At 48.4% G+C, this 21,764-nt stretch overlaps 1 protein-coding gene across 2 annotated transcripts in view; it reads right to left on the bottom strand.

Annotated features, from left to right (window-relative positions):
* Positions 1 to 21,764, bottom strand: part of VSTM2L (V-set and transmembrane domain containing 2 like) — a 90,962-nt gene that overhangs the window by 7,149 nt on the left and 62,049 nt on the right. For both annotated transcript variants that reach the window (XM_081917334.1, XM_081917335.1), the window contains exons 2-3: positions 20,825 to 20,994; positions 13,864 to 13,914 (exon numbers count right to left, since the gene is read on the bottom strand). In XM_081917334.1, coding sequence (XP_081773460.1) covers positions 13,864 to 13,914; positions 20,825 to 20,994 — 221 coding nt within the window. The remainder of the gene's footprint in view (positions 1 to 13,863; positions 13,915 to 20,824; positions 20,995 to 21,764) is intronic.

Raw genomic sequence — 21,764 nt, 5'->3', positions numbered from 1 at the left:
GCTGTGGCTCAGATGGAGGACCTCACATATAAAATATATACACCACTTAACTGCAAGCCCCCTCCCCCCAAAAAACAAATCCTCAACACAGTTTACAAAAAAAGATAACATGATAAAATTACCGGTAGGGGAAAAAACCACACAGCAATAATGTAAACCTTGCAAAAAGTTAAAACAGCAGTAGATTATAATGTGCGCCAACCTTCTAAATATCTGGACAGGCTGAATGTTTTTAGCAGGCACTGAAAAGAGGGCAGTGAAGGCACTTGCCTGCTGTCAGTAGGCAGGGAGTTCCAAAGTGTAGGTGCTACCACAGTAAAATATCAAGTTCTTACAAAATGCAGAAGGGGGGGGCTATGTGGCACCTCTAACAGAGCCAGTGCCATCAAACCCATTATAGGGGGATGGACTAGATGACTCTGTGGTGCCCTTCCAGTTCTATGAGTCATGAGTCCCGCAGTGCAGCAAGCATGGGAGTGGGAGGAGGAAACGGGTGGGGGTGAATGGTCTTGGATGGGGAGGGGGTCCCCCCATTGGGCCTGGACTGCAGCCACTTTGGAAAGGGGGGACCAAGATACTGGCTCCTTCGCTCGACCTTCCAGTGGAGCAACGGGCCTTGGTGGAGACTGGAGAGGGCTATAGGCAACCAAGAGGGGTGGCAGTCACAGCCTATTGAAAGCCGGAACAGGAGGGTGATGCCTTGCTGCCCAGACCCAGGCTCCAAAGGTGGGAGCAAACCTGCCTGCCCATCTGCTCTGATGGGCTGCATGTCTGCAATCCTGACAACCACGTGAGCGAGTCTCACAAGTCAACGGTTGTCATTCAGCAGCAAAAAAAAGGCTAATGCAATTCTAGGCTGCATCTGCAGATGTGTAGGAAGTAACTGTACTGCTCTATTATAATAATAATAAATTTTATTTATACCCTGCCCTCCCCAGCCAAGACCGGGCTCAGGGCAGCTAACAATCAATAATAGAAACAAGTTGATTAAAATACAACTTAAAAAACAAGATTAAAATACATTAAAATGCAGCCTCTTCACAGGAGGAGAAATGAAAAAAGAAAGAGGGGGAGGGAATCAAATTAATTCTAAGCCAAAGGCCAGGTGGAACAACTCAGTCTTCCAGGCCCTGCGGAAAGAAATCAGATTCTGCAGGGCCCTGTTCTCATGAGACAGAGCGTTCCACCAGGTTGGAGCCAGTGTTGAAAAGGCCCTGGTTCTGGTTGAGGCTAATCTGACTTCCTTAGGGACCTCTACGGTGTTGCTATTTATGGACCTTGAGGCTCTCCGTGGGGCATACCAGGAGAGGCGGTCCCGTAGGTACGAGGGTCCTAGGCCGTGAAGGGCTTTAAAGGTCAAAAGCAGCACCTTAAATCTGACCCTGTACTCCACCGGGAGCCAGTGCAGCTGGAAAAGCACTGGGTGAATATGCTCCCATGGCAGAGACCCCGTGAGGAGCCTCGCTGCAGCATTCTGCACCCGCTGGAGTTTCTGGGTCAGCTTCAAGGGCAGCCCTGCGTAGAGTGACTTACAGTAGTCAAGCCTGGAGATGACCGTCGCATGGATCACTGTGGCCAGGTCGGGGTGGGAAAGGTAAGGGACCAACTGCTTGATGCGGCGAAGGTGGAAAAGTGTCGCCTTGGCTGTTGCTGTAACTTGACCCTCCTTGGTCAGACCCCAACGGGAGTCCTGTGTCCAGTTCTAGGCACCCCAGATCAAGAAGGGTGCTGACAAGGAGAAGGTGCAGAGAGGAGGGCGCCCAAGATGATGGAGGGTTGGGGCTCTGTGGTGCCTGAAAGCACAACCCCTCAGCTGGCAGGACCTGCTGTGCTCAGCCTGCTGCCCTTCTTGGCCTGCCTTTGCTCTGCAGCCCTCCTCTGCTCCCAGCACCAGGAGGGCCAGCAGGAGAGGGGCGAGAGAGCAAGAGCAAGAGAGAGGAGGGGCCAGGTCCCAGCTGCTTCCCTGCTTAGCCTCGGGAGGAAGGGAGTGACAAGGCCCAATGCTGGCTCTATAAATCAGATATATTGCCCATCCCCGAGGTCCCAGGAGCTGCTCTGCTATATAATCACCTCTAGAAGTTTAAGGCCATTTGTCTACTTGCCCCTGCCTTTGTGAGCAGACAGTTTTATGGCATTTTGGTAAGGGGATGATAACAGCACATGCAAAAGAAGGAGAGGGAGGGGGAGGGGGAGAGATGCCAAACTAGACACAGGGCTAAATGCATCACATTAAATGCCATGGCTGCAATAATGAATATCTGGCACATGTGCACATGGGGTCAACATTTTCCTCCCCTGCTGCAGTCCAGACGAAAATCAAATACATGCCCCTGCATGGCAGCTCTCAGTGGCAGCTTGCATTCTGGGGCTAACAGCTGCTGTGAGGTTGATTTTGGTTTGGGTGATGCAGAGAAGGGTTAACCCCTCCCTTCCTGCATGCCACAGTCCCAGTTAAAGCAGGGTGGTGTTGTGGCCTGCTCAGATTACTATATACATAAGAAACTAAGGCTGTTGTCACGCTGCACTTCACAAGACCACCAGCAGGGGGCCACACAGGCTCCAGCATAAGGAATGGCAGGCAGGTGAGAAAGAAAGCAGCATGGATGGCAGGCAGCCAAGGCAAGCTTTGCTACCAGGGGGGTGGAGGAGGTGTTTCACATAGCCATCTGTTCTGGGACTACAATTCCCATCATCCCTGACCACTGGTCCTGTTAGCTAGGGATGATGGGAGTTGTAGTCCCAAAACAGCTGGAGGGCCAAGTTTGGCCACCACTAAAGCAGTTTAGCCAACTGCTGCCTGAAGAATCTCCCTTTCTTTTAAAAGGGAGGGGCTTCACATAGGGGGAGGGGTTTGAGATGAGCTGTGGGGGGGGGTTGATTAGGTGGTTGACAAATGTTCAGGCAGAGTTGCTTTGCACAGCAAGCATGGGTGGAAGCTCCTAGTATGAACATACACACAAATAACCCCAACTGCAGTACAGCATCACATCTAGAAGTCTGATGTGTTAGGTCCGTATAGTTCAAGCTATGGCTTTCCCAGTCGTGATGTATGGAAGTGAGAGCTGGACCATAAAGAAGGCTGATCGCTGAAGAATTGATGCTTTTGAATTCTGGTGCTGGAGGAGACTCTTGAGAGTCCCATGGACTGCAAGAAGATCAAACCTCTCCATTCTGAAGGAAAACAGCCCTGAGTGCTCACTGGAAGGACAGATCCTGAAGCTGAGGCTCCAATACTTTGGCCATCTCATGAGAAGAGAAGACTCCCTGGAAAAGACCCTGATGTTGGGAAAGATTGGGGGCACAAGGAGAACAACAGAGGACGAGATGGTGGGACAGTGTTCTCGAAGCTACCAGCATGATTTTGACCAAATTGCGGGAGGCAGTGGAAGACAGGAGTCCCTGGCGTGCTCTGGTCCAGGGGGTCACAAAGAGGCAGACACGACTAAACGACTAAACAACAGCCACCCCAATAGCCTTTGCTGGCACTTGGGCAGGACTGCCGACCAGTGTAGACAAGCGTTTTCTACTGGGTCAGAGGACTGCTCCATCTTGCTCAGTATTACCTACACAGACTGGCAGTGGCTGCCCAGGGTTTCAACTGGGGGACATTGCAGAACCTGAGACCTTCTGCATGTGAAGCCCTCCCGCATGTGATGGAGTTTGACCCCAGTTCAAATGCTTGTGTCTGCTGCAGCTTGGGCCCTGCAAGGCAATGTCTCCTTTGGGGCACAGAGCAAAACCTCTTGGGCAGCCTCTGCACACTGTGTCCCAGTGAGCTAAGGGGCAAAGCACCCCTAAAACCCGTTTTCTCCTTCCATTCCCATCCGTCTTCCGGCTAGCTGAAGGACCGAAGGGTGGGCGGGGGAGAGGAATCAGGCCCCTGTGTTAACTCCATCATACGAGAACAAGGAGTCACTTAGAGAAATTAACAGCCGGCAAATTCGGAACCCATAAAAGGAAACGCAACTTTGCACAACTCGCAGCTCAGAAAGGGGGTTCCTTCAAGCCGGAGGATTATAAAAGGGCTGAGTAACTTTATGGCCCTTAATAATGTTTGCAGTTATTCAGGCTGGGAGGAAAAAGCGGAACGGTGTTTTATGCTCCATCACAGGGGTCAGGAAGGAATATTCTTGTTATCTTGATGGCACTGTGTGTGGGGGGGACTGTGTTCTTTGGGGTGCAGCGCCCGTCCACATGTGACGTGATGGCTGGAATCCTTTCCTTATCGCAGTTTAGGCACAGCACATCTAAGGGGCCTCCCAGGCCAACGAGGGCTTGCCTTCTGTAGTCTGCAACCCGTCATTGATGCAATCAGACTTCATTCCTGGTGCATTTCTACTGGGCCGTCCGCACCCGGTTCCACTTTGCTAGTTGCTCCCAGTGTTCCTGCAGTATTGCCTTCTGGGGGGGGCAGCCTTGTGCTACAGAGCAGCAGAAGCAGGAAAACACCCCCACCCCCAAAGCGGAGAACATTTGAGGCACGATAAGTCACAGGATATTAGTAGGAAACTTGGGGACGTGGAGACGGAGCAGACATAACCGTGACGGAAACAGAAGACGTATTTGTAGAGAAAAGCCTTTTCTCCCTGTCTCATAACACTCAAACTCACGGGGATCGACTGAAGCCGAACGTTAGGAGATTCAGAACAGATAGAAGAAAGCCTTTCTTCACGCACAGGGCTGCCATACATCCGGAATTGATGTCCAGGGGGATTTCCGAAAGGTGGCTCTTTGTCCTGGATCTTAGGTAAGTCAATCGAAAAATTGTGGGCATTCCCAACAACCTTTGGGGTGTCCTAGTTTTTACTTTTTGAAATATGGAAACCCTATTCATGCAGCACATAGTTAAACTATGGAACTCACTGCTGCAGGAGGCAGGGACGGCCACCAATATGAAAAAAAGGATTGGACAAATTCATGGACAAGGCTACCAATGTGTACAGGCTATGATGGCTCTGCCTCCATAGTTAGAGTTAGCACTGCTTCTGAAGACCCGTTACTGCTGTGGTTCGCTATTTGATTTTTAAGGGGGGCAATCTGTGAACAAGTTATTAACAGTTAATGGCCTTTTAGGCTTTCTACATGTGAAAGGGATGTGGGTGGCACTGTGGGTCAAACCACAGAGCCTAGGACTTGCTGATCAGAAGGTCGGGGGTTTGAATCCCCCTGACGGGGTGAGCTCCCATTGCTCGGTCGCTGCTCCTGCCAACCTAGCAGTTCAAAAGCACATCAGAGTGCAAGTAGATCAATAGGTACCACTCTGGTGGGAAGGTTAACGGCATTTCCGTGCCCTGCTCTGGTTCTCCAGAAGCGGCTTAGTCCTGCTGGCCACATGACCTGGAAGCTGTACGCCAGCTCCCTCGGCCAATAAAGCGAGATGAGCGCCGCAACCCCAGAGTTGGCCCCGACTGGACCTAACGGTCAGGGGTCCCTTTACCTTTACACATGAATAGGAGTTCAATTTTTGAATAATAAGAATTGTATGTCACAGGGGAGGGGCATCAGGATTTTAGAGATGCTTAGGTGGGGCACGGCCAAAAAAAGGTTGGGAGCCACAGGAGGGGAGAAGGTTCTTGTGTTCAGGTCCTGCTTGCAGGTTTCGTGCAGGAATCTGATCAGTCACTGTGAAAAGAGAATGTTGGGCTGGATGGGCCACTGACCTGATCCAGGAGGCATTTGTTATGTTCTGACGTTCTGAAATATACTCGGAGTCGAGAGTGGGTTTCATGCTCTTTATTCAGCTCACAGTGGTGAGGAGGAATGGAAGTTCCCCCAGAATGTCTGCTTTGTATACATTATTTACACAATGGGCCCCACATGATTGGCTAATTCCAGGATTTTACTGTAGGCCAATCAGGTTGTGGATTCACTTCCACCTGGAGCTGGATTGGGTGGCTCCTGTGGACCAATCAGACTGCTTCATTCTGGGTCCTATTGTTCTAGGACCAATCAGACTGCTGCATTCTGGGTCCTATTGTTCTAGGACCAATCAGACAGCTGCCTTTCGGATCCTATTCAACTCAGTACATAACACGTTCTTAACCTGAGAAGCAATACCACTAAGAAGCGACTCCTTTCAAGCATGTGCCGCCATCTTCCAAGGTCCATCATGCAGGCACAACCAGTGCACACACTTCTGGGATTTGGAGAAGGGCTTCTGGGCCAGAGAATGAAGTTTCTCTTCAGCGGCGGCTTACCATGGTTCCCTGTCATTTCTCCGGAATATGTGCATTTGCATGGATGCATCAGGAGTCCTGCAACGTCTCCCAAATTACTTTAATGGCTGTTTGCCTCCCTTTAAGCAGGAGACGGGCCTGGCAGGCGGATCGTAAGTCTTTCTGAAATGGAGGCATCATTAAAAGACTGGTTTAAATAAATTCCCCTTGTGTCTCTCAAAGCACCTCCTTCATCTCTTTTTACAGCTTCCGGTCCTCTTCAGACCGACAAAAATCTATGTTCCCGAGTCCCTCTTAAACAGGATGGTGCTCAGAAATGGGTCTTGGGGGACGTCAGAGTCTTTTCCAGCACAATTGGCACAAAAGTTAATTTCACCCTTGGCAAGAATTTATGGGTTACTTATCTCCAAGAAGGTGCTGTGTCTCACTCCCCTGGGTCTAGTAAGGCATTTCTGAATCTGAATTTAGGTCTTCTCCAAGAAGGGGGAACATTGATGATTACACGCTTGGCATTTAGACATGTGGGCACACGTCTCTCCACAGCTGCTCGCTCAGACTCCTCTAACTTTTAAAAGAGCCCAGGAGTTTGGGAAAGTGTTGTGACTCCCAGAATCAAGCACACCAACTCTAGGGGGCCGAAGACACCCCGGCCCCCTCAATGTGTGTTGGAAGGGGCCCAGGGCCCCACATCCTGTGCTGTCCTAAAAGCATAGGAAGAGCTGGCTGCTGGATCAGGCCAGTGGTCCATCGAGTCCAGCATCCTGTTCTCACAGTGACCAACCAAATGCCCCCCCAAGGGAAGCCCCCAAGCAGGAGGTGAGAGCAACAGCCTTCTCCCACTCTTGTTCTTGTTCTAAGGTAGACTGGCTCTGCCCATAGAGGCTCCATTGAGGAATAATAAGAAACTAAGAAGATCCCTGACTCCTGCTTCATGGGAGAAAAGCCATGACAAACCCAGACAGCATCTTAGAAAGCAGATACATCACCTTGCCAACAAATATAGTTAAAACTCTGGTTTTCCCAGTAGTGATGTATGGAAGTGAGAGCTGGACCATAAAGAAGGCTGATCACCGAAGAATTGGTGCTTTTGAATTCTGGTGCTGGAGGAGACTCTTGAGAGTCCCATGGACTGCAAGAAGATCAAACCTCTCCATTCTGAAGGAAATCAGCCCTGAGTGCTCACTGGAAGGACAGGTCCTGAAGCTGAGGCTCCAAGACTTTGGCCACCTCATGAGAAGAGAAGACTCCCTGGAAAAGACCCTGATGTTGGGGAAGATGGAGGGCACAAGGAGAAGGGGACGACAGAGGATGAGATGGTGGGACAGTGTTCTCGAAGCTACAAACATGAGTCTGACCAAACTGCGGGAGGCAGTCGAAGACTGGAGTGCCTGGCGTGCTCTGGTTCAGGGGGTCACGAAGAGTCAGACACGTCTAAACGACTAAACAACAACAAAGAAGATCCCTGCAGCAGGATTAGGCCAAAGGAGGCCTACCTAGTTGAACATCCTCTTCTCACAGTGGCCAATTGGATGCCTGTGGGAAAACTAGTGAGCAGGATCTGAGCACCAGGACCTTCCCTCCTCCTGTGGTTCCCAGCAGCTGGGATTCAGAAACATTGCACCCTCCAACTGAGGCTGGCTGGCTCTGAAGGCCAACAGCCAACGCAATATTTTCGTATCCTTCCCTCCCCCCCCCCCCCCGTCGAGGGAACTGATGCCTGCCGAGAATGATTAAAATGAGACAATGTCAGAGGAGCTGCAATTAGAATAAATGCTTTTTAAATATTATTCCGTTTTTAGCATGGGCAAAAACCCTCTGCTGTAATGAGCTGGAAGATAATTGACGAAGCGACTCCTGCAAACCTAACACCCCCCCCCCGAATTGGAATGGGAATGGCAAGAGACAGGGAGGCCAAGGCATTGGGGGCAGGGCGAGCAGAGACACGAGGGGCCGCGGAGATTTGTTTTATTTAACTAATTAGCATATCTCCTCATTCCGTTCACGTGAGCCTAAATGGGGTTTTGGAATTCTAATCTGCTCAGCAAATTAGATTATTACCTCCTTAGCGTCAACTTGTTCTTTAGACGCTGGCAGAAATCGAAGGAGATATTTCCAGGGATGAGAGGCAGCCGCTTTGCGCCGCGGCCTCGGTGGCAAGTGTGTCGTGGGAAGATGAAGTGGCCGGAGAATGTCAGAAGAGTCTCAAAACAGCTGGATCAGGCCAGAGAGGGCACATCACATCCAGCTAACCAGAAGCCTCTCAGTGGCTGGGCCAAAACTCTCAAGCAAATGGGCATCTCAGTAGAAAAATATGATCTATTCTGCATTGGTCAGACTCCACTGGAGTCCTTTGTCCAGTTCTGGGCACCTCAGTTTAAGAAGGGTATTGACAAGCTGGAAGGTGTGCAAAGGAGGGTGACTGAGATGATCAAGGGCCTGGAAACCAAGCCTGATGAGGAATGGTTGAAGGAGTTGGGCAGGTTTAGCCTGGAAAAGAGGAGACTGAGAAGAGATATGGGGAAGGGAAGACGGACCAAGCTTGTTTTCTGTTCCCCCAGAGGATTCGAATCACAAGAAAGTTCTTTGAACTCTCGGACAGTTCAAAGATGGGTTTTTGTATTGAAATGGGATGGTCCTTGTGTAGTTCGGCAAGCCTAAATCTGACCTGGCGCTCGCCTTTGTATACCTCTCCTTGTGTTCCTTCCACCCCTTTCACTTTTGGAGCTTACCCCTTTTTCATCGCAACAGGATATTTAGCATCTCTATATGCCACATATTTCAAATCACACAAAATGCAGAGCAACCCTGGAACCCGCGGTTTGTGCTGGTCTCCCAGTCCTAAAAATAACAGCCAGTGGCTTCAGACTCAAAGTTTACTTCAGAAGGTGGTGGCCTCTCCTTCCTTGCATGTTTTTTAAGCATCCCTCAGGGATTCCTTAGCTTTCCTTGCTTTGCAGGGGGTTGGACTAGATGACCCTGTGGGGTCCCGTCTAACTAGTTCTGTGATTCCATGACACTTGGAACAACAGGCATCTGGGCAGGAGATGGGAAAACAGGCTGGGCAGCTGAGCCAGGAAGAGGAAGCCCCTCTCAGAGAGAGTTTTACTGTGGGCTACCTCGCCAGAGACAGCTACATCTATCAGCGTAAATGGAAGTCAAAGGAAAAGCAGAAGACCTTGGCCCGAGCAATTTATTTCTCACGCCGTCCTTCCTCTGGCAGAGGACTTGGCTATAATTTATCAGCTGGCCACAGGAGGTAAAAAATAGTTGTGGATCCAGCAGGGCCTTGGATAGGATCCGCCAGGAAATTTAAAATCCCCACGGCAGCTCTCAGGCACCATCCTTCACGCGGTTGCAAACAGAGGCTTCTCCAGCTGCCTTGAGACGCCTTCATGGCCAGCTGCTGTCTTAAAAAGCTAAAGGGACCCCTGACCATTAGGTCCAGTCGTGGCCGACTCTGGGGTTGCGGTGCTCATCTCGCTTTATTGGCCGAGGGAGCCGGCGTACAGCTTCTGGGTCATGTGGCCAGCAGGACTAAGCCGCTTCTGGCGAACCAGAGCAGCGCACAGAAATGCCGTTTACCTTCCAGCCGGAGCGGTACCTATTGATCTACTTGCACTTTGACGTGCTTTTGAACTGCTAGGTTGGCAGGAGCAGGGACTGAGCAACGGGAGCTCACCCCGTCGTGGGGATTCGAACCGCCGACCTTCTGATCGAAAAGCCCTAGACTCTGTGAAGGTATGAAATTTACGGCATGTAATGCCCTAAGAGAGAATTTAATGAAAATGATCTATAGGTGGTACATAACACCAGTCAAGCTTGCAAAAATTTATAATTTACCTGACAATAAATGTTGGAAATGTAATGAGACTGAAGGTACATTCTTTCAGCTTTGGGGGACATGCCCAAGGATTAAGACATTCTGGGAGATGATCTATAATGAAATGAAAAAGGTATTTAAATATACCTTTCTGAAGAAACCAGAGGCCTTTCTCCTGGGCATGGTCGGCCAATTGGTGCCAAAGAAGGACAGAACTTTTTTTTATGTGTGCAACTACAGCAGCAAGAATACTCATCGCAAAGTATTGGAAGACACAAGATTTACCTACCCGGGAAGAATGACAGATGAAGTTGATGGACTATATGGAACTGGCGGAAATGACTGGCAGAATCCGAGACCAGGGAGAAGAATCGGTGGAAGAAGACTGGGAAAAATTTAAAGACTATTTACAGAAATACTGTAAAATCAATGACTGCTAGAAAAATGTTGGAATGAAGTTATATGGCTTTAGCAGAAATGTTATAAGGAACTAAGTACAAATAGATTATTAATGTATTGAAGGGAAAAAATAAGGTTAGAACATGTTAAGATAAATTACAGGACAGAAAACAGAGGAAGATGGAAAGGAATTGCTGAAACAGTTAATTGAAGTGGAATACAAAAGGGAGGTGTGAGGAGGTCGTTGAAACAAGTGAATGAAAGATAAGATATTGAAACTATTGGATGTGTTTTAAATTGTTTTTGTTTTGTTTTGTTTTGTTAATTCAATGTTTTAGTGTTAGTGTTATGTAGTGTCTTTGTTTTTGTATTGTATTGTTTTGTTTAATTCTTTTTCTTTCTTTTGTAGTCTCTAAATTGTTAATAAATATTATTAAAAAAGAAAAAAGAAAAGCCCTAGACTCTGTGGATTAACCCACAGCGCCACCCGCGTCCCAGCCACTGTCTTAGGTGGGAAATAATGTGAGTCACAGCACTGGGGGTGGGGGGAGCAAGTGCCAATCAATCCAAAAGGGGAGGGGCTTCCCAGGGCCCCTCTGGAATGATCAGTGCATTCTCAGTGGAGGGATCCCAAGGGTCATCTAGTCTAACCCCCTACAATGCAGGGATCTCCTTGGCAAAACTGACACATAAATTACACGACAAGGACGACTGCGACTTTAAAGATGAATGGGAACCCTTCACAAAGTACTTAAAGAAACAGCAAAATGAACTGGTCTCCTTGGCAGGTTTTGAATAAACATACACAAACTTTTTATTGGTGATATTTAGATACTAGATAAATTAAGGATCTGTACAATTCTGTGACATGCAGAGAATTGCTGAAAAACCAGAGAGAGGAGTGGAGGGAAGTCTGGAGGTGGGGGTGGGAAGGGGGGGTGTTCTTTTTTGGGAAGGGAGGAGAGAAAAATGGGGAGGGGGGAAATGAAGGTGATGTATTTTTGATAATTTGCCATGCTGAAATTCTTAATAAAAAAATATTCCAAAAAGACAACACCACCAACCACAATGCAGGGATCTCCACTAAAGCATCCCTGACAGGTGGGCCACCTGACCCTTGCTTAAAAACCTCCACGGAAGGAGAATTCACCACCTTCCAAGGAAGGCGGTTCCAATGTTGAACAGCTCTTCATATCATAAAGTTCTTCCTGGTGTTTAAATTGGAATCTCCTTTCTTGTAACATGAAGCCACGGGTTCGAGTCCTACCCTCCAGATCAGGAGAGAACAAGCTTGCTCCATCTTCTATGCGACATCCCTTGAGATATTTGAACATGGCTCTCATATCTCCTCTCAGTTTCCTCTTTTCTAGGCTAAACATACCCAGATCCTTCAACCGTTCCTCATCAGGCTTGGTTGCCAGACCCCTGATCATCTTGGTCACCCACCTCTGCACACCTTCCAGCTGGTCAACATCCTTCTTAAATTGTGGTGCCCACTCAAAACTGGACACCGTAGTCCAAGTGAGGTCTGACCAAAGCGGAATAGAGTGGGACTATTACTATTATTTCTGGGCAGGTTCGGCCCAAGATATTTTGGCGCCTGAGGTGGACCACAAAGCAATGCTCCCCCCCTTCCCTGCTGGGGAAGGAGGAGGTCAGAGAAGGTCTAAGTAAGGGACAAAGGGGCTGAGAGATAATTAATAATAATAATAATAATAATAATAATAATAATAATAATAATTATTTATACCCCGCCCTTCCTGGTTCAAAAACCGGGTTCACAACAAGTTCACTTAATTGTAAAAGCAGCATAAAATACAGTATAAAAACATGAATAACAATAAAATTCAAAATTCAGACATCAATTTAGGGGAAATAAGCATTAGATCAACATTGGGGTCTGCTGTCTGGGGGGGGGACCCAGCCGTCTGAGACGGACACCCCACCTTGTCAGCCCTGCTTCTGGGACACCATTCTGCAACCCCAACAAAGAATGCAAATGACCGGTGGGAGGAAAGACTGAAAAGTCACCATAGGGAGTGCAAGTTGCTCAGAGGCAAATTGCCTTGTGGGAACAAAACTGATAAAGGGACCTGGGGAAAAAAATAAGAATGTATATATTTTTCCTAGTTCCAGAAACCACACGGCAATATAAATGGAGTAGAGACCCTTTTGGGTTTTGGCCAGGCTCACGGTGGGGCTCCCCCTTGCTACCATGGCTGTCTCCCTGCCAGCCCCCCAAGTCCCAGGGCCCCTTCCCTTCCCCCAAAGGCACCTGTTAGTACTCGCATTTCTGGGAAATTCTGGGGAGCCCCTGGCAGTAAGTGGAAGCAGCGCCTGGCTAGGCAGATTCAGCAGAAGACTCTTTGTCTGGTCCCAGCTCCTCAAAGCAGACTTCGCCAACCTGGTGCCCTGCAGATGCTTTGGATGGCAGTTCCTTCCAGCTGCAAGATGTTGGGGCTGATGGAAGTTGTTATGTACTGAGTTGAATAGGATCCAGAATGCAGCAGTCTGATTGGTCCTAGAACAATAGGTCCCAGAATGCAGCAGTCTGATTGGTCCTAGAACAATAGGATTCAGAACGCAGCAGTCTGATTGGTCCTAGAACAATAGGGTCCAGAATGCAGCAGTCTGATTGGTCCTAGAACAATAGGATCCAGAATGCAGCAGTCTGATTGGTCCTAGAACAATAGGATCCAGAATGCAGCAGTCTGATTGGTCCTAGAACAATAGGACCCAGAATGCAGCAGTCTGATTGGTCCTCGAATAATAGGACCCAGAATGCAGCAGTCTGAATGGTCCGCAGGAGCCACCCAATCCAGCTCCAGGTGGAAGTGAATCCACAACCTGATTGGCCTACAGGAGAATCCCGGAATTAGCCAATCACGTGGGGCCCATTGTGTAAATAATGTATATAAAGCAGACATTCTGGGGGAACTTCCATTCCTCCTCAGCACTATGAGCTGAATAAAGAGCATGAAATCCACTCTCGACTCCGAGTATATTTCAGAAGTCTTAATCCCAAACATCTGGAGGGCGTCAGGTTGGCGATGGCTGCCTTGAGAGCGTCTGCTTTGGCGGAATGTGCCCCTGCTCAGTGGCAGAACAGTTGCTCTGCATGCAGAACGTCCTGGGTTCAGTCGCTGCTGACATCACCTGGTGGAGCTGGGATGGACCTCTGCCTGAAACCCTCTAGAGCTGCTGGCAGTCAGTGTAGACAAAATTGAGGTGGATGGAGCAATACAAGGCTGCTTCTTCCTACGTTCTTGATGCCTCTTCCTTCCCTGGCAAACGGGCAGCCAGGGCAAAGGACTGTCTCAGAACTTCCCAAGTCCTTAGCTCTGCACTTCATCACATTTTATTTTTGCTGAAAAACCCCGGGCGCTCCCCACATCACAAGGGAAGAGCTGCCGCTGCCGTGCCCTTGATTTAAAGCCTTCCCGAGAAGTCATTATCGGAAAAACTCACGCTTATTTTTGTCGCCTCCTTCCCGGGTTCTTCCTGTGGAGATGCTTTTAGCTGTCGGGAATGGAAGGGAAAGAGGGAGGGAGAGAGAAGGGGAGAGAAGAACCCATTAGTTCAGCCTGATACAAAAAGGAAAAAAGGGGGGAGAAAATAATTCACACCTTGGCCTTTAATGCAGTCTTCAAAGGCAAAACTGGGCTGGGAGGGAGGGGGGAATGAATTAGGGGGGGATATATTTAGAGAGAAGAAATCCAAAGTATGAAAGCAGGATCAAGGAAAAGAAGTGGTCCGGAAGAGGCAGGTGGCAGGACAGAGCAAGGTGCATGGGATCGTGTGCTTTCCCAGGGGTAACTCAAATAATTTGCGCAGCCCCGGTTCACTGCCTCAATACTTAAGATTGCGTGTTTAAAAGTGCTTTCCCCAAAAATCCTCAGAGTCCTTTCTGCTGAGGGTAATTCAGACTGAAATTCCCAGGTGTCAGAAAAAGCTATTTATGTACACTACAATTTTGGCTGTGTTTCGTTATCCCCAAAATGGAAAACAAGCGAGGTCCCAACCAGAGAAGAATGGCAACTTAAGTTGACGGAATATGCACAACTTGCAGACTTAATATCTAGAATAAGAGAACAAGAAGAACACACGTTTAAAGAAGATTGGAAGATGTTTAATGAATATGCGGGGAATAATTGTGTACACTTGAAAACATTGGCAGCATTAAGATAAAATCAATGGCGTAAATACATAAGCTTTGATGGGTGCAAGAATGGAATGCTTAGTTTATGTTAAAAATGCAGGGATGTTTAGTTTATGTTTAGTTTATGTTAAAAATGCAGGGATTTATGATATTCAAAAAATAAATGAAAACAGGAGAAGGGAAGTCATTGATATTTTAAGGATGCAAAATGAGTATTTTAAATTGTAAAACAGAATATTAATAAAAAGTATATACACAAAAAAACAACACAACAAACTTAAACATTGCACAGCCCAACACATTTCATAGATATCAACTTAGTGATCCTTGCAACACAAAGAGCCTGCTGGATGAGGCCAGTGGTCCATTGAATCCAGCATCCTGTTCTCACAGAGGCCAAGCAGATGCCTCAATGGGAAACCAGTAAGCAGGACTTGAGCACTAGAACATCTCTCCTCTCCTGGGCTTTCCAGCATTTGGCATTCAGAAGCGCTGCTGCCTCCAGCTGTGGAGATAATGCAGAGCCACCCTGGCTAGCAGCCCCTGATATCCCTCTCCTCTTCCCTGAACCTGTCCAAACCTCCTTGAAAGCCATCCAGGCTGGTGGTTGTCACTTCCTCCTGTGGCAGGGAGTTCTACAGTTTAACACTGTGCTTTTGCCTGTTGTGAATCCTCCAACGTTCTGCTTTGTTGAATGTTCACAATTTCTAGCGTTCTGAGACAGGGTGGAAAACTTTTCTCGGTCCACTTTCTCCACTGAGAGGGGAGAGACTCCATCAGGCAAGGCGTCTTTCCACCTGCCTTGCCCCACCCTCCGGCCCCAGGAGTCCTCATAAGGGAGTTGTTCCTGAAGGAAGAACTGTAAGGGGAGAGACTGCATCAGGCAAGGCATCTTTCCACCTGCCTTGCTCTACCCACTAGTCTCTGCTTCTCAATGTGTATTGTATTGTTTTATGTACTGCGGCTTGCCATTGTCTTATTGATTATAGTTTAAATATAAAAGCAAATAAAACAAAAATCCACAGCATTCAAATATATGAAACAGGGTCAAATCACGGAATTGTAGAGCTGCGAGGGATCCCCAGGGGTCATCTATTCCAACCCCCTGCAACGGGTCTTCTGGGTCAGGAAAAGCCTGGGCAAAAAGATGTCTGAAGCCACTGATGGATGACGTATCCGTCAGAGGTTAGGATTGATTTGCATTGTGTGATTGACGGCCATTCAAATCTCTGATTTTTCAAATAAAGGAATTTAAAAGGAAGAAGAGCTGCAAGGCGCTTGGCGGCAAATATTTAGAACTCGCTAAAATGAAATGATATGTGGACATTTCTTGTCCTTATATTCTTAAGGAACTGTGTTTGTTCTCTTGTTTAACATTTACTTTAAAAATCAATAAAGGTATTGAGCAAACCAAGACGAAGACGTGGTCTTGGGATGAGATTGCTTTCGTGGGGAAATGTATTTGCAAGGCAAGTATTTTGATGCACTGGTTTGACCCCCACCTGGCACCTCGTCCCTGGGACTGAAAGGAGGCAGGATAGCCCAGCTGCCCTCCTCCTTCCCTCCAGCCAGTTTGCAAAAGTAGGTATAGCATGTTCTGTTAGCAGTGCTGTACAAGCCCTCCATGCTCAGAGAAATCAGATTCATAGCCCAGAAAAATGGAATAAAATTTGCACATTAAGATCCCTATATCCTTGCTTATTTTGCATGCATTTGCTCTGCTTATAGACACAAAAGTGCCCTGAACCTCACCTTTCATCAATGCAGTGCATACGGAGGCAGCTAATCTTAGCAGGTAGGTAGCCGTGTCAGTCTGCCGTAGTCGAAACAACATAAAAAAATTCCTTCCAGTAGCACCTTAGAGACCAAATAAGTTTGTTATTGCTATGAGCTTCCGTGTGCATGCAAACTTCTTCAGATACACTCTGAATCTGAAAAAGTGTGCATGCACACGAAAGCTCATACCAATAGGAATTTTTTTTTATTTTGTTCCAACTAATCTTAGCAGTGAGCTGTGCTCTCTGCATTTGGTTCAGACACCAATCTATTCTGCCTCGGTCTGCCCAGTTGTGGGGGCCTCAATTTGAGGAGGATATTGACAAGCTGGGAGGTGTGCAGAGGAGGGCAACCAGGATGATCAAGGATCTGGAAACCAAGCCTTGTGAGGAATGGTTGAGGCAGTTGGGGATTGCTGAAGAGTTTGTTGCCTGACCAGGCAGTCTTTTATGGGGTGAGCTGGGTACATTTTAAAAATTGGGCACGTTTATCTTGGAGAAGAGAAGACTAAGAGGTGACACGATAGCCATCTTTCAGTATTCGAAGGGCTGCCGCATGGAAGAGGGAACAACCTTGTTTTCTCCTGCTCTGGAGGGTAGGACTCAAACCAGTGGCTTCAAGTTATAAGAAAGGAGATTTCAACTAAACGCCTGGAAAAACTTTCTGGCAGTAAGAGCTGTATGGCAGTGGAACAGACTCCCTCAAGAGGCGGCGGACTCTTCTTCCTTGGAGGTTTGTAAGCAGAGGTTGGGTGGCCACCCGTCAGGGATGCTTGAGCTGAAATTCCTGCATTGCAGGGGGCTGGACTAGATGACCACTGAGAGTCCCTTCCAACTCTACGATTCTGTGACTAGATCCAGCCTGATCCAGCCAGCTCATCTTATGCTCTTATTGGGGAAAGAAGGTGCATGTGCGGAATGAAGACGAGACAGGATTTCTTCCATGAATCCAGAGAGAGAGAGATGCTGGACTGAACGGGGCCACTGGCTGGATCCCTTCTTTCGCTCTTACTGTTGGGAGGAAGGTCCTTTAGGAGAAAGAAACAACGTGAGCAACAGGCTTGGCTTCTCCATTCGCACTTGAGCAAGCAGGATCTGGAACACAATGACTCCATGGCCACCTCTCTCCCTATAAACTGACTGACGTCACCATCTGAGGGCCAGAGGCCGTGAGGTCTGGAGGGCGGCAACACGAGAACGGGGCCTTTTCTGCAGTGGCTCCCTGTTTGTGGGATGTTCGCCCCAGGGAGTCTCGCCTGGTGCCTTCACCACATAGTTGGTTTCTCCTTCTCTGGAGGGTGGGACTCGAACCAATGGCTTCAAGTTATAAGAAAGGAGATTCCAACTAAACTTTCTGACCATAAGAGCTGCTGGACAGTCGGACACTCTCCCTCGGGAAGTTGTGGACTCTCCTTCCTTGGAGGTTTTTAAGCAGAGGTTGGATGGCCATGTCTCATGGATGCTTGAGCTGACATTTCCTTCCAACTCTACAATTCTATGACTCTTCTCTGCATTTAAAACAGGTTGCCTTTAAAAACAACAACCCGGTTTCATTGCAGTGACTTCTCTCAAAGAATCTGGGGACTCTTATTTGGTGAGGGCAGTGAGAATCGTCTGCAGGAGAAGCCCGCCCCCACAGCCCACCTTCCAGCCCTGCAGGCCTGCAGGTCCTTGGGAGAAAGAAATTAAACCTTCAGCCAATTAGTTCTTGGCTCTGGCAGGAGGCTTCCTGGGTATCTGCGTGAAGGAGATGGTTCCATTATGCATGCTCTGTAGATTAAAATTGCATTTTTAAAAAGGTGAGAATTAAAACTAACGGAACATATTCTGATAACTGAAGCACGAAACAATGTGCAGGCGCCTTATGCGGTCAAATGGGGGATAATAAAAGCTTTCTGCATCCACAGCCAGGCCTGGAGGAGCACAACTGGACTGATCAATGCATTGCACTCTGTAAGTCGGCAGGCAGAGCGGCGCTCCCTCGGGTGGCCCTGGCATACGAGGGTGGGGTGTGGAAAGACAGAGATCAGCATTCAGAAAATCATTTCTCCAATGCAGTGATCACTGCTAGAGAATCCCTGACAGGTGGCCATCCAGCTTCTGTTTAAACACTTTCAACGAAGGTGAGTCCACTACCTTCCAAAAGAGTCTGTTCCACTGTCAAATAACTCTTCCTGGTTTAAAGTTCTTCTTATATTTGAAGATGGCTATATCCACATCATGGGACGCGGGTGGTGCTGTGGGTTAAACCACAGAGCCTAGGACTTGCCGATCAGAAGTTCGGCGGTTCGAATCCCCGCAGGGTGAGCTCCCGTTGCTCAGTCCCTGCTCCTGCCACAACCTAGCAGTTCGAAAGCATGTCAAAGTGCAAGTAGATCAATAGGTACCGCTCTGGCGGGAAGCAAAATGGCGTTTCCGTGCGCTGCTCTGGTTCGCCAGTCATGTCTGACTCTGGGGTTGCAGCGCTCATCTCGCTTTATTGGCCGAGGGAGCCGGTGTACAGCTTCCGGGTCATGTGGCCAGCATGACTGAGCCACTTCTGGCAAACCAGAGCAATGCACGGAAATGCCGTTTACCTTCTCACTGGAGTGGTACCTATTGATCTACTTGCATTTTGACGTGCTTTCGAACTGCTAGGTGGGCAGGAGAGGCTTAAGTTGTACAAATGTGCTAATATTGATCTATCCGAAAGACACCACAGTCTCTGCTGTGCCTTATTTGCAAAAGGAAACACAGACACTGGGTAAATGCACCTGGAACCTGTGGAATCTCGCACGGCTCAGCTGGGGTGCAACCCTGTGTTCTCATGTGCACCCCCAAAGTCACTCTGGGGCAATGGGGCTCAAGCTTGGAGCGCCCTCTCCTTCTCTCCTTCCTCCTCTCGCCCCTCAGGGCCATCGGCTGATGGGACGAGCACAGGCAGCAGCCGAGTTGCACCAAGCACAAAATCCCAGGACGGGAGGCCCTCGCCATTGTCTGGCCCTTATCTCTGTGTGAGCAGCGAGAGGGAAAGAAAGAGACAGATGTTTGCGGAGTCTGATAGCACTGGAGAGAAAGGAGGGAGCGGGAGATGGAAGGGAGGATATGGAGGAGAAGAACCAGGAGCAGCTGAGAACATGGTGGTGGCAGAACTGGGAGGTGGGGGCATACACCCCCTGATGGTATCGGGTGCCAGAAGGCAGGGAGGCAAGGAGGCCACCGGGCAACCTGTTCTGCCCTGGGCAAGGGATCTCTTTCGCCTTTGGAAGAGATGGTTTTGCAGAATCATACGAGTTGGAAGGGGGCCGCAAGCCACTGTTTTCCCCTCGCCCCCCTCAGAAAGATTTGCGACAGCAGAATATCCAAGTATTCATATTTATTGTTAGGGGCTTCAGACAGTATTTATAATATTATTTTGAGACGTCTAGAGAGCGACGTCAAAGCAGCGATGGAAGCAATTTCGGTAATGAAATGAATGCAGTTTAAACGAACGAGAGACAAAACGAATTTGAGCTTTCATAATGAAAATTAAAATCTGCAGATAGCGATAATAACAATTAATAATAATAATAAATCTTGCACACCCCCATTAGAGCCGGTGTGTGTGGTCTAGGGGGTCAGAGTGTCGGACTAGGCCTTTGGAGGGTTCAAATCGCCACTCAGCCACGAGGCTCGCTGGGTGGACCTTGGGTGCCAGTCACAGCTGCTCATCCTATCCTACCTTGCAGGGCTGTTGCGGGGATTAAAAGTGGAATGACAGAACCTTATATGGCACCGTGAGCTCCTCGGAGAAGAAAGTGGGATATAAATGTAATAAATAAATGAATGCATAAATAAATGAATGTGTCAGGGGGCTGCCATCAGGGGAGGGGAGAGAGGCAGGAACGTCCAGAGAGCCTCCCCCTTTGTTGAGCAGCTGCACCTGGTCAGAGTCTGGTGAAGGCGAGCCTTCAGGAGAAATGGATGAAGAAGGCAGAGGCTCACTCAGGCTGAGATGAGCCACGACACCACTCCCAAGGAGTTGGAAATGCCTCCTCCGTCATCATCATTGTAGAGTTTTTGCCAGGGAATTAAGCATAAGGAAAAGAGGCAGAAAGGGGTTTTCCTCAGGCTTTTGTGCTGGAGGGCGAACCGGAAGAAACCACTTCTGGAATCTGCTAGTGATTGAGGCAGACATGGATTCTGGACTTCTGCACTGTACATAGTTTTTGCACTCAATAAAACCTGTAAAACACAGGTCGGAGTCCTGGCTGCTATCTTTGTGAGCAACCACACAGAATGTGTGAATATTAGACCCTTCTCTAGGCCTGCTCTTCATAGCACCAAAAGGATCCCCAGAGGAGGCTTCGTGGGGTGTGTGTTGTTCCTGACCAGGAATCTTTTCTCGGAGTGGAGTCTTGCAGAGAGGGTGTCTGCAATGGGAATTTAGGTGCATTGAGCTCTTTGCAAAAAATGGAAAGGTGGAGGTAGAGGCAGGGCGAGGGGTGGGGGGTGGGGAGGAGTGGGTCTGCCATACCTGGTTGGAGGCCCAGTTCTGCTTGTCCGTCCAGTCTTTGTGAGTGCGCACGTACCACCACTGGATCTCGAGAGAGTACGAAGGGGAGCCGCTGCCACGGAAGGAGCAGGCCATCTCCACGTCCTCACCAGCCCGGGCGGTCATGTCGTGGGGGGTCTCTGTGAAAAACGCTGCGGGGAGACAAAGAGCCACAAGGAAGGCAGGTCACCCTTGGGAGTCTGGAGCTCTGCATTTCACAGCAGGTTGATGCACAGATGCAAGGGGGCGGGGCAAGGAGGATGCAGCACTTTTCTCATGTCGACCTTTGCGCTCCTCAAACCAGCATACAGTACTTTTTGGGTCGCTTGGTAACCCCTTACAGATAGGTAGCCGTGTTGGTCTGCCATAGTCAAAACAAAAAAATTCCTTCCAGTAGCACCTTAAAGACCAACTAAGTTAGTTCTTGGTATGAGCTTTCGTGTGCATCTGAAGAAGTGTGCATGCACACGAAAGCTCATACCAATAACTAACTTAGTTGGTCTTTAAGGTGCTACTGGAAGGAATTTTTTTGTTTTGGTAACCCCTTGAAAGCCAGGCTGGCTGGCTGCTGCCAGGAACAAAGCCTTGGTTTTGTCACAATACTTTGGCACATTGGGGAGTTTAGATTTCAAGGGAGGAGGGTAGTTCTTTCCTCTCCTTCCCTTTTTTTAAACATTTCTCCAACAATTAAAAATCAGAGCTGTCAGCCCATTAACGGCCCTTTAGCTAATTAGCTATCTCCTTTCAAATGATTAATCAATTAGCCAATTAAAATAAATACTACAGTAACTCAATACAGGTGTTATCTTGAGAATATGCAATTAAGATGGCAATTGCTCTTGACTAAATAACACAGACAAGCCATTTATTGTTGGGGAAATCATCTTCGGTGCATTGCTGCGATGGGGAGATGCAGAAAGAT

This window comes from Podarcis melisellensis (assembly GCF_964234715.1).
Source record: "Podarcis melisellensis genome assembly, chromosome: 6".
In the NCBI taxonomy this organism is placed as follows: Eukaryota; Metazoa; Chordata; class Lepidosauria; order Squamata; family Lacertidae; genus Podarcis; species Podarcis melisellensis.
Note: the sequence above shows the minus strand (reverse complement) of the source record. Positions and strands in the feature narration are given on the sequence as shown.